Source organism: Schistocerca gregaria, chromosome X, assembly GCF_023897955.1.
Source record: "Schistocerca gregaria isolate iqSchGreg1 chromosome X, iqSchGreg1.2, whole genome shotgun sequence".
NCBI classification, from domain to species: Eukaryota; Metazoa; Arthropoda; class Insecta; order Orthoptera; family Acrididae; genus Schistocerca; species Schistocerca gregaria.
In genome coordinates, this window is record NC_064931.1 from 554,708,572 (window position 1) to 554,722,382 (window position 13,811).

The 13,811-nt window shown below is 42.6% G+C and overlaps 1 protein-coding gene across 1 annotated transcript in view; it reads right to left on the reverse strand.

The window, feature by feature from the left end:
- LOC126297437 (katanin p60 ATPase-containing subunit A-like 1) overlaps positions 1–9,419 on the reverse strand; it is a 223,111-nt gene extending 213,692 nt beyond the window's left edge. Inside the window, exon 1 of the mRNA XM_049988279.1 lies at positions 9,342–9,419. Coding sequence (XP_049844236.1) covers positions 9,342–9,418 — 77 coding nt within the window. The 5' untranslated portion in view covers position 9,419. The remainder of the gene's footprint in view (positions 1–9,341) is intronic.
- Positions 9,420–13,811: the final 4,392 nt, after the last annotated feature.

Here is a 13,811-nt window from a genome sequence, read left to right on the forward strand (position 1 = left end):
TTTTGCCAATAAAACATTTTCACTGTGGTCTACATTTCGCGACCGACCTGTCCTTCAAAAAATAAAAAAAGCCTAACGTATTTGTTCACACTTTCGTATACAGAGCTCAGATGAGCGAAGGATTCCTACCCAAGTAGCACTGAGACTCAACGCGGTACCGTAACGTCGACGGGGTTGTCTGCACAACAGGCGTACGGAACGGCATGAGACCATAGTTTCGGTCCGGCATACATGGCGTGCCGCAATGTTTTGATACGCGTGTCACATGTCTGTTATGCATAGATATCCCCTACTACACTTCTTAAAATAACAACGGAGACTACAAGAAAATATTAAGTCTGTTACTGACACTACTTCACTGCACGCCGGCAGACAAGGAAATGTAAATGTAAATGTCGTGTGACTAGGGCCTCCCGTCGGGTAGACCGTTCGCCAGGTGCTAGTCTTTCGGTTTGACGCAACTTCGGCGACTTGCGTGTCGATGGGGATGAAATGATGATGATAAGGACAACACAACACCCAGTCCCCGAGCGCAGAAAATCTCCGAAGCAGCCAGGAATTGAACCCGGGCCGTGGGGTATGACATTCCGTCGCGCTGACCACTCAGCTACCAGGGGCGGAGTATGCCTCAGATGATTATATTAGATTATATAAGATTCAGTTTTAGTTCCATAGACTCAAAAATGAGATGATTCTCGCGGGTATGGAACATGTATGAGCCCTAATTTCTCGTTTCTTATTTTCGTGGACCTTACGCGCAAATGTATGTTGGCTGCAGTAGAATCGTTCTGCATTCAGCTTCAAATGCCGTTTCTCTAAATCTCCTCAACAGTGTTTCTCGAAAAGAACGTGGCCTTCTCTCCAGGGTTTCTCATTTGAGTTCCCTAAGCATCTCAGTGACACTTGTGTTTTGTTCAAACCTACCGGTATATAATCTAGCAGCCCGCCTCTGAATTGTTTCGATGTCTTCCTTCAATCCGACCTGGTACGGATTCCAAACATTCGACCAGTACTCAAGAATAGATCGCACCAGCGTCCTATATGCTGTCTCCCTTATATGTTATTTATTTTTATTTACATGTCAAGTTCCGTAGGACCAAATTGAGGAGAAAATCTCCAAGGTCATGGAACTTGTCAGTACATGAACTTACAACATAAAAGTAATAACAGATAAAAATAAATGTTCATGAACCTGAAAGAAAATCAGTCCATAAGTTCAGCAAACGCTATCAGCATTACAACGAGAATCAGCTTAATTTTTCAAGGAACTCCTCGACAGAATATAAGGAGTTACCCACGAGGAAACTCTTCAGTTTCGATTTAAAAGCGTGTGGATTACTGCTAAGATTTTTGAATTCGAGTGGCAGCTTATTGAAAATGGATGCAGCAGTAGACTGCACACCTTTTTGCTCAAGAGTTAAGGAAGTCCGATCCAAATGGAGGTTTGATTTCTGCCGAGTATTAACCGAGTGAAAGCTGCTTATTGTTGGAAATAAACTAATATTAGTAACAAGAAACGACAGTAAGGAATATACATATTGAGAGGCCAATGTCAAAATACCCAGACTCGTGAACAGAAGTCGACAAGAGGTTCGTAAACTCACACCACTTATTGCCCGAACCGCCCGTTCCTGAGCCAAAAATATCCTTCTAGAATGGGAAGAGTTACCCCAAAACATAATACCATACGACATAAGTAAATGAAAATAAGCAAAGTAGACTAATTTACGTGTCGAAGTATCACTCACTTTCGATACCGTTCGAATAGTGAAAATGACAGTATTAAGTCTTTGAACAAGATCCTGAACGTAGGCTTTTCACGACAGCTTAGTATCTATCTGAACACGTAGGAATTTGAACTGTTCAGTTTCACTAATCGTATGCCCGTTCTGTGAGATTAAAACGTCGGGTTTTGTTGAATTGTGTGTTAGAAACTGTAAAAACTGAGTCTTACTGTGATTTAATGTTAGTTTATTTCCTACAAGCCATGAACTGAGGTCATGTACTGCACTACTTGAAACCGAGTCAATGTTGCATACAACATCCTTTACTACCAAGCTAGTGTCTTCAGCAAACAGAAATATTTTAGAGTTACCCATTATACTAGAGGGCATATCATTTATATAAATAAGGAACAGGAGCGGCCCCAGCACTGATCCCTGGGGCACCCCCCACTTGGCAGTACCCCACTCAGATCCCACATCACAGCCGTTATCAACATTGTGAATAATGACCTTTTGCTGCCTGTTGCTAAAGTAAGAGGTGAACCAGTTGTGAGCTACTCCCCTTATTCCGTAATGATCTAACTTCTGGAGCAATATTGTGTGGTCAACACGGTCAATTGCCCTAGTTAAATAAAAAAATACGCCAAGCGTTCGAAACTTTTTGTTTAGCCCATCCAGTGCCTCACAGAGAAAAGAGAATATAGCATTTTCAGTTGTCAAACGACTTCTAAAGCCGAACTGTACACTTGATAGCAAATTGTGTGATATAAAATGATCAATTAACCTTACATACACAGCCTTTTCGATAACTTTTCCAAACACTGATGGCATAGAAATAGGTCTAAAATTATCTACATTATCCCTTTCTCCCTTATTATAAAGCGGCTTTACTACTGAGTACTTTAATCGCTTAGGAATCTGACCATTCCTAAAGGAAAAATTACAAATATGGCTAAATACAGGGCTACCATGTGCAGCACTGTACTTTAATATTCTACTAGACACTCCATCATAACCATGAGAGTCCTTAGTCTTCAGTGATTTAATTATTGACGCAATCTTCCCCTTCAATCTCAGAAAGGCATCTGCCGAAAAAGCTATATGATTCCCCGTAGAAACTAAATTTTTATTTAATTCACCAGCAAAGCTCAGAAAACGATTGTTAAATACTGTACATATATTTGATTTATCAGTAACAGAAATATTTTTTCTATGAACTGACTTCGTATAATTAATCTTGTGCTGCTGATCAGACACTTTCTTCACAAATGACGATATGGGTTGAATTTTATCCTGTGAATTAGTTATTCTATTTGCATACCACATACTTTTTGCCTTGCTAATAACATTTTTAAGCACCTTACAATACTGTTTATAATGGGCCACCGTAGCTTGATTGTGACTACTTCTAACATTTTGATATAATTCCCGCTTTGTTCTACATAATACCCTTATCCCACTAGTCAGCCAACCGGGCTGTCCATTACTGCTAGTACACCGTTTAGAATGTTCTAATGGAAAGCAACTCTTAAAGAGCATGAGAAATGTGTTATGGAAAGCATTGTATTTATCATCTATATTATCGGCACTATAAACATCTTGCCACTCTTGTTCCTTGACAAGTTTTGAAAAACTCTCTATTGCTGTTGGATTAACTTTCCTACGTTGTTTGTAATTAAATACGACGTTGGTTTGAGTACAAAAACCTTTTAATGTTAAAATTTGTGCATCATGGTCTGAAAGGCCATTGACCCTTTTACTAACAGAATGCCCATCTAGTAATGAAGAATGAATAAAAATATTGTCTATGACTGTGCTACAATTCCCCTGCACCATAGTTGGGAAAAACACAGTTTGCATCAGATCTTATGAATTTAGGAGATCTACCAACATCCATTTCCTTGCACAATCAGGTACAAAATTAATATTGAAGTCACCACATATAACTACTTTCTGGTACTTCCTAAAACGTGAATCAAGAACCCTCTCTAGCTTAAGCAAAAATGCTCTGAAGTCGGAGTTAGGGGACCTATAAACAACAACAATTAGAAGTTTAGTTTCACTAAATTCAACTAATGCTGCACAACTTTCAAATATCTGTTCAGTGCAGTGTCGTGCTACGTCTATGTACTCAAATGAAATACCGTTTTTACGTACAGAGCCACTCCCCCACCCCGCAAGGAACTCCTTGAGAAACAGCCAGCTTATCTGTAGCCTGGTAAAGGAAGCCTCTGAATTATCAAATTATTTAAGTGGTGCTCTGATATACCAATTATTTAAGAGTTAACGTCTATTAGCAGTTCACTAACTTTATCTCTAATACCTCTTATATTTTGATGAAATATGCTAATTCCTTCTCTACTTGGAAACATTACATCCTCTGGAGGTGAGCCCTTAGTTAGAGGCACTTCCTTTAAGCAGGTATACCTATAATCTGACTTCAGTCTAAAAAAGATGCAGCTCTAACACCAACTACAACAGGAATTTTTCCATGAGTGATACCACCACCACCACCACCCACTACACTGTCACCTATAAGCTTAGCAAGCCCCCCCTTCCCATACCTATTAAGGTGCAGGCCATGCCTAGTGAAACACCATCTACTGATAGACCCAACTGGCACCACTGAGATGTGATCCATGCCCTCCGCCATCAGTGCCCTCCCCAGCCCCACATTAACGCGCCTAACAGCCGCATTAATGTGAGGCCGATCATGACGCTGAAACAGTTGCACGAAATGCACATTAGTGCCACCAGTTTGAGTAGCTATCTTAGCCAAGTCACCACTGACATCATATTCCCCGTCCCTATCGAGACTGTTCCCTGCTCCACCCACTATCACTACCTGATCCTCTTTCGTAAAATTCTTACATAACTCCACTATGCTTTCAGTCACTTGAGCCAACCCTGCACTAGGCTTCACAATGCTGGTGACCTGGTACTCACTCCCCAACACTTCCTGCAACTGCTGGCCCACACCTCTACCGTGGGAACTACCTAGCAGCAGAACCTTCTTTCTGCTAGACTTTGCAACTAACCTAGGCCTCCTAATTGCTGAGGACTGCTGCAAGTTCGCTACATCTACGGCTACACGAAGCTCCTCTCCACTCAACTCTGACAGTTGGTCGTATCTATTGCATGTATGCAAAGTAAAACTGTCTGAGAACCTCCTCTTCCTAGCTACTTTCTTGCCAACTGCCAGTTCCCATTCCCCACCACCCTTCACCCTCCTCAACCTATCTAGTTCCTCCTTTGCGCATTGTAACTGCACCTAAAGGGCACAGATCTTGCTCTCCTGCTCGTCTATTAACTTGTTTCTACTACAGATTGTACATTCCCAGGAGAGGATCTCCCTAAAATGACCACTGGCTTCCCCACTGCATTCCCCCCAATGAAAATCCCACACCGTAATCCAGTACTCACAAACCTACGACAGAGCCCACACTTTTCACTCATGGTAAAAATTTTACAGGTACTCAAATAAACTATAGGTCTACATTACCAAAGTTAGTTTTACCAGCAGAACTATTTAAGAACTAACAATAATGGTCTCGAAATCCTGTGCCTACGAAGAAAGCAGCTACTTGTATTAATACTACTACAACACATCCGATACCAATACCAGCAAGACTTCACAAAATTATTAGCTAAAACCAAAAAATTAAAACGACCACTGTAACACTAAGCGAATTTAAAACACTAAATGAAAATTTTACTGAAATATTTCACTAGAAAGAATAATAAACGTCAGTTGAAAACAAAAGCACAAAATTTATTAACGACTTCGACACACTGAAAACTATAAAACACAGCGAGCGAACGATTACGAAAGTTTATTAAGTCGTTATTTCGCCACAAACGGCACGCAACACCGATGAAATCTATTAAATTTAATAACTGTATTACAGAGCACAAATAAGTTTGTCAGTACTTAGCTTATATCCGCTACAGCTACAGTGCACGCCGCAAAATGTAAACACACTACTTTCTACAATTCTCCCAATAAACCGAAGTCGACCATTCGCCTTCCCTGTCACAGTTCTTACATGCTCGTTCAATTTCATATCGCTTTGAAATGTTACCCAAAGATATTTACACGACTCGACTGTGACAAACAGGACTCTAGTAATACTATATCCAAACATTGCAGGTTTGTTCTTCCTACTCATCCACATTAACTTATATTTCCACTTAGGGCTAGCTGCCACTCATCACATCTACTGGAAATTTTGTCTAACTCGTTGAGCAAACACATTAACGAAACGCCCAGACATGGAAGACATCCTGACAAGACTGCGAGCAAACAGACGACCAAAATTCAAATATATCTAATCATAGCGTACAGTAAGGCACAGCACAGCACCAGAAAAGAATACAGGGCCTTGCCCCCACCATGGAACCCTTACCTCACGATATATCAATTCCCCCACACTTGAGCCAAAGATAGAGCAACTAACCATATAACACACGCAACACACACACACACACACACGCATACACATACACATGTACAGCAGAATTAACTAGCCATAAAACTTAGCATAGATTGAAAGACTAAAAGTTTGTAACAGCTCACTTCTGCTACTAATGTTATTCCCCTATGATTACAGGAGGACTTAATGTAAACACGAGAGTAGCTTAAAGAAGCATCTAATTGTAAAACTCCGTCCGAACAGGCCTTGGAAGGCCAACGGTACCGACCGGCCACCGTGTCATCCTCAGACCACAGGCGTCACTGGATGCGGTTATGGAGGGTCAGCACACCGCTCTCCCGGCGGTGTGTCAGTGTACGAGACCGGAGCCGCTACTTCTCAATCAAGTAGCTCCTCAGTTTGCCTCACAAGGGCTGAGTGCACCCCGCTTGCCAACAGCGCTCGGCAGACCGAATGGTCACCCATCCATGTGCTAGCGCACTCCGACAGCGCTTAACTTACGTGATCTGACTGGAACCGGTGTTACCACTGCAGCAAGGCCTTAGGCCCTCTAATTGTAAACTGCACTCTAAGTTCAGCTGTATGTTATGCAAATTATCCTCATTTCCCACCAGTAGTGGACACTATAAAGCAATATAGCATTGTTAAGAAACAGTGGAAGTAGTACCCTAAAAGAACACCACCAACACAACCACACAAAAAACAAAGCAACAACACAAAAATACACCAAAACACACATCAGTCACCTAAAAACCAAACCTTCTATCTCAAACATACAACGTCACTAAACCAATTTGCAATAATCAAACATTTAGTGTAACAAACAAAGTCGAAAATGTATCATCTTAGAAATCTGCTAAATGCCACCACTAATCCTAGTGCTATAACGCATTCTAGTATGTATTTATTGAAAAATTACAGTGTATTATAGTTTAATGTATCTTTATTGTACCTCAATATGACTCAAAAATTTGGTATTGTAAAAACTGATTAATTGGACTCTAGCGTGCAATCTGAACAAATGAAGAAATGAATTGTACCTGCACAACAAAAGGCTGAAAATGACAGTGCAAGTTCTCCCTCCAGTTCCCCTCAGGAAAGGGAATGAAAAAAAGAGCGTCGACAGCAGAGGGAAGTGGAGAGTTAACTGGTGTGCAGCTGGAGAGTCAGTGGGCCGATTTCCGAGGACGACGTCTTGCCACACACTTTGACACAAAGTGATAGCTAGTCAAACATTGTGTCTAAAGTCGGTGTTCTTCAGACGACAGTTATACATTACTAAGTGATAAATGTTGTGAACTTTGACTTACAACTGATAAAGCATATGATGTGTGCTCCACAAAGCACTAAGGCTAGCCTCTTATTTGTTGGTTTTTATACCCTTCCTCTGTATGTTCAGTAAGGGACAAGATTTGGCAAGTGCAAGATTTTCCTTGTGAGAAACCGGCCTACTGGCGGGTAAGCTGTGGGTCAACGATGCCTACTATGCGGTTCAGTATCAGTCGTTCATAGAGTTTGTGTAAGCGACATAAGAGCGAATTCGGCAGATAATACACATAAATGAAACTGTACTGCTAGAAAGACTGTTAAGAGGGTCATTCTAAAAATAAAGAATGTTTTGAACTGACGAGTCGCGCAATTTATTCTCTCCCCTCGACCAACCACACCACGTGTCGCACACATTGCTACTCTTTGGATTACCCGTGCGATTTTCAAATGTGTCATAAAATTAACGGTCTCGCGAAGTGTGAGGTTCGTAGTGTAAAGTATTTCGAATTTTTAAAAAAAGCCCAATCTATAGAAATTTGCAGAAAGGTAACCGAAATTTATGGAAATGTGATGTATGAAATTTCAGTCCGAAAATGATCCGTCAAGCTTAATGGCGGACGATCGCATATTTATGACGGTGAGCGATAAGGTCGTTCTTTAGTTGCAACTTACTGAAGAAAGAAAGGAAATAAATTCCCGGGATGATTCCAGTGATTAGGAATATTTTGCAAGTAAAACCGTCTAGATCTCTAGGTCGTTTCGGCTACTACCATCATATGATCAAAACTTAGAATTTGTAAAATAAGTTCCAGTGTCAGTTTCAGTAAAATATGTGCCTAACCGTTTAGCATTGGTTTTGTCGAAACTGACACTGAAACTGGTTTACGAGGTCTAAGTAATGATTTGCTGATGGAAGTAGGCGAAACGATGCAATAGATAAAAATACATATTAAGCTATCTTGAAGGTTTTATCACACAATATGAGGAAATCAGTGATCGAGTAAACAATTCAAAAGAATTACGCTTTTGATAGTCTGGGCTTGTGCATTCTTGAAATTTCAAGATTAGTTTTTTATAAAATTATTCTTGGTGATTTGGGCTATAGAAAAATGAGTGCTAGGTGCGTCCTTGACTTCTCCCAGATGAACACAAGAAACAACGAATAAGGGCTGCAGTAACTTTTCTCACTCGATACGACAAGGCTGGCGAGAAGTTTTTGAACCTCTGTTACTACAGCGAGACGTGGGTGTTGCATAAAGGTCCAGAGAAACGCTCGAGTCAATCGAATATCATCTTTCACCACGATCAACAAAACGGAAAAGAAGCTAAGCATATTCTGAGCACCAGAAAGATTACTACCACAGTGTTTTGGGTTCGCAAGCGCATCCTATTCGTCGAATTTATGCCTAGAGGATAGACAATAAGTGCAGAGACCTGGTGTCAAACCCTTCACGGATTACAATTCAAAATAAACGGCGTCGATTGTTGTCCGAGGGCTTTGTGCTTCCTGACAACAACGCTCGCACGAATTCTGCTGCTTTGACGAGGGATTTACTATGGCAGTTGAAGTGGGAAGTTTTTGAACATCCGCCTTATAGTCCAGACACGGCCCCGAGTGGCTACCATCGTTTGCAAAACTGAAGGATTTTTTGAGCGGAAAGCAGCACGAAAATGATAATGGACTGAAAGAAGACTTTAGTGACTGGTTGAACAACTTCGCGGCAACTGTGTATACAGTTGGCATACGGAGCGATACAGCAGACGTTTAAATTTGGACACGCCGTGTAGAAAAGTATCTGAGATGTCAAAACGTGATGTAAAATAAGTTCTCCGTGGTTATCTCGAACAAAAGCGATATCGTTTAGCCTTAAATGGCCCCTGTTAGTATTTGAGGTGAGGGTGGTCGGCTACTCACTGGTGCGCGCGGCGCAGGGCCAGCGGCAGCAGCACCTCCAGCTCGAGCTGCAGGTCCGCAGGCGGCGGGCCGCCCATGCCGACTGCCTCAGCCACGCCACGCGCCGCACTCCTCGCGCCCGCTGCACGCCGCGCTTGCGCACGCGCTCGGCCCTGCTACCGGCGCCCACTTTCTGCGCCCCGTATTTCCTATTTCTAGCATCGCAGGATGTCCAGCTTCGTGTTCATTACACTGCAGTTCCTTCTCTAAATCCTCGCACAAACGAAAAAATGGCTGACACCGAAATAAGTGTCCAAGGAGTAGAAAAGCAACTGGAATCACTCAACCGAGGAAAGTCCACTGGACCTGACAGGATACCAATTCGATTCTACACAGAGTACGCGAAAGAACTTGCCCCGCCCCCTTGTAACAACCGTGTACCGCGAGTCTCTAGAGGAACGGAAGGTTCCAAATGCTTGGAAAAGAGCACAGATAGTCCCAGGCCTCAAGAACGGTCGTCGAGCAGATGCACAAAACTATAGACCTATATCTCTGACGTCGATTTGTTGTAGAATTTTAGAACATGTTTTCTGCTCACGTATCATGTCGTTTCTGGGAACCCAGAATCTACTCTGTAGAAATCAGCATGGATTACGGAAACAGCGATCGCGTGAGACCCAGCTCGCTTTATTTGTTCATGAGACCCAGAAAATATTAGATACAGGCTCCCAGGTAGATGCGATTTTCCTTGACTTGCAGAAGGCGTTCGATACAGTTCCGCACTGTCGCCTGATAAACAAAGTAAGAGCCTACGGAATATCAGACCAGCTGTGTGGCTGGGTTGAAGAGTTTTTAGCAAACAGAACACAGCATGTTCTCAATGGAGGGACGTCTACAGACGTTAAGGTAACCTCTGGCGTGAAGCAGGGCAATGTTATGGGACCATTGCTTTTCACAATATATGTAAATGACCTAGTAGATAGTGTCAGAAGTTCCATGCTGCTTTTCGCGGATGATGCTGTAGTATACAGAGAAGTTGCAGCATTAGAAAATTGTAGCGAAATGCAGGAAGATCTGCAGAAGATAGGCAGTTGATGCAGGGATTGGCAACTGACCCTTAACATAGACAAATGTAATGTATTGCGAATACGTAGAAAGAAGGATCCTTTATTGTATGATTATATGATAGCTGAACAAACACTGGTAGCAGTTACTTCTGTAAAATATCTGGGAGTATGCGTACGGAACGATTTGAAGGGGAATGATCATATAAAATTAATTGTTGGTAAGGCGGGTGCCAGGTTGAGATTCATTGGGAGTGTCCTTAGAAAATGTAGTCCATCAGCAAAGGAGGTGGCTTACAAAACACTCGTTCGACCTATATTTGAGTATTGCTCATCAGTGTGGGATCCGTACCAGATCGGGTTGATGGAGGAGACAGAGAGGATCCAAAGAAGAACGGCGCGTTTCGTCTCAGGGTTTTTTGGTAACCCTGATAGCGTTACGGAGATGTTTAGCAAACTCAAGTGGCAGACTCTGCAAGAGAGGCGCTCTGCATCGCGGTTAGCGTGCTGTCCAGGTTTCGAGACGGTGCGTTTCTGGATGATGTACGAATATATTGCTTCCCCCTACTTATACCTCCCGAGGAGATCACGAATGTAAAATTAGAGAGATTCGAGCGCGCACGGAGGCTTTCCGGCAGTCGTTCCTCCCGCGAACCATACGCGACTGGTTAACCTAAATTGTCCTAAGGACAAACACACACACCCATGCCCGAGGGAGGACTCGAACCTCCGCTGGAACCAGCCACACAGTCCATGGCTGCAGCGCCCTAGACCGCTCGGCTATTTCCGCGTGGCAAAAATTATTTCTACCATACCATTGTTCTGATTTGGGATTGTTTGATCATTAAGAATTTCCTGAAAAACGCATTTGTTAGGTCTTCAAATATTGCTAAAATACAGATCTGGATCTTTTAGCTGTCAAAGTGGAATAACCCTAGAATCAAAAAGATGAGCCATAACAACTTCGACGAAATCTACGTGGGAATACACTCAAGATAAGTGCCAAAATTAATGACTCTTTTTACAGTGACTTCATTATTTCCATTCTGACGATACCATCCACAGTCAATAACTTTGTTGTTACCCGATAAAGCGAACGTATGCTGTGTGAGCAACATTATTAATCTGTTTTCTAACCTACTTTGCAAGTAGTGGTATTGTTAGACCCTTCACTGAACGACTGAGAGCAGCGTGGTTTGCGTAGAGTTGTCGGTGTTACCAGACAAGCAACACTGCGTAAAATAACCACAGAAACCAATGTGGGACGTACGGCGACAGTGCTGATATGTGACGTTAACCGCCAATGGCAGCAGATGACTTACGCGAGTGCCTTTGCTAACATCACGAGATCGACTACAGTTGCCTCTGCTAGACCAGTGACCATACCGATTAGACCCTAGACGACAGTTAAACAGTAGCCTCGTCAGTTGAGTCCCGATTTCAGTTGGTAATAGCAGATGGTAGGATTCGAGTGTGTCGTAGACCCCACGAAACCATGGACCCAAGCTTTTGCATGACCATCCTTTTAGCAGTAAGTCTGTGGGACGACGGCCGTTTACTATCGTGACAAAAAATAAAACCACCTGCAGCCGTCCATATGATTTTATTTTATTTTGTCGATGCTTCATTGCGTCATCTTCAGGCTGTTTTGATGCGCTACAGGTTGATAAGATCCCCACGCATAACCCATCAGTTGCCAGCGTTACTGCCAAGTTGGCAGCAGCGACAAAATAAAATAAAAATCATAAGGACGGCTGTAGGTGTTTTCATTTTTTTGTCACGATGAACCCAAGTAATCAACAAGGTACTGTGCAAGCTGATGGTGACTCAGTATGATGTGGGCTGTCCTCTGGTCCAACTGAACCGATCATTGACTGGAAATGGTTACGTTAGGCTACTTGGAGACCATCTGCAGCCATTCGTGGACTTCATGTTCCCAAAGAATGATGGAATATTTATGGATGGCACTCTGCCATGTCAACGGGCCACAGTTGTTCGCGATTCATATGAAAAACATTCTGGACAGTTAGAGCGAATGATTTGACGAACCAGATCACCCGACATGAATCCCATCGAACATTTATGGGACATAATGGAGAGGACAGTTCATGCACAAAATCCTGCAACAGCAAAACTTTCGCAATAATGGACAGGCTATAAAGGCAGCAGGTCTCAATATTGCTGCAGGTGCTTGCAACGACTTGTTGAGTCAATTCCACTTCGAGTTTCTGCACTACATTGGGCAAAAGGAGGTCCGATACGACATTAGGAGGTATCACATGATTTCTGTGAGTGTACATATTTCTGCAAAGAAGAACTAGTCGACTATGGGCAATAGCAGGCGCCGAATTCAAGTTACGCGCCTTGTTGACAACATTGACAAATTGGGTCCATGGCTTCGTGGATGTCTGCGCCACACTCGAACCCTGTCATCACCTCTTATCAACTGAAATCTGGACTCATTTGACCAGGACAAGGTTTTCCGGTCATCTATGATCTAACTGGTATAGTCAGGAGCCCAGGAAATGCGCTGCAGGCGATGTCGTGCTGTTAGCAAAGGTATTCGCGCCACTCGTCTGCTGCCATAGCTCATTAACGCCAAATTTCACCCCACGGTCCTAATGCATACGTTCGTTGCATGTGCCGCACTGACTGCTGCGGTTATTTCACGCAGAGTTGCTTGTCTGTTAGCACTGGCAACTCTACGCAAACGCCGCTGCTCTCTAACGGTAAATGGAGGCCATCGGTCGCTGCGTTGTCCGTGGTGAGAAGTAATGCCTGAAATTTGGTATTTTCGGAACGCTCTTCTCACTATTGATGGCGGAATATTAAATTACCTGACGATTTCCTAAATGGAATGTCTCATGCGTCTAGTTGCAACCACCATTCCGCGTTCGGAGTCTGTTAATTCCCGTCGTGCGGCCATAGTCAAGCCGGAAACCTTTTCACACGGATCACATGAGTACAAATGCACCTTTGTAGCTTCAGTACGTGATACTATCATCATCTGTATAAGAGAATATCTCTATCTCATGACTTTTCACCACAGTGTAGGATAGCAAAAAGTGTACAATAAGGTGAAAGTTATTTTGAAATGATACAAGATCTTTTGGAAATTCATTGAAAGCCGAACACATCCTAATGGTTCATGCAAATGAGAACATGTCCCTATTTAAACTGTACTTTTTAGAGGAATATTTGCATTGTATAATTGATTTACAGATGTGGACTTCTTTTTGCTTGCAATAAGCTACTTTCATTCATATGTACGCCTGAAATATAGACTATGAAAACCTGAATTTAGTGGACATGTTCCTCTTTTTCATGTCAGCTGCTAATATGGGTGTATGCGAAATTAGGTCACAGAGCTGCCACCTGTAATGGGCGTCGAATCTGACTGAACCTACAGGACAGACACGGGTAGGCC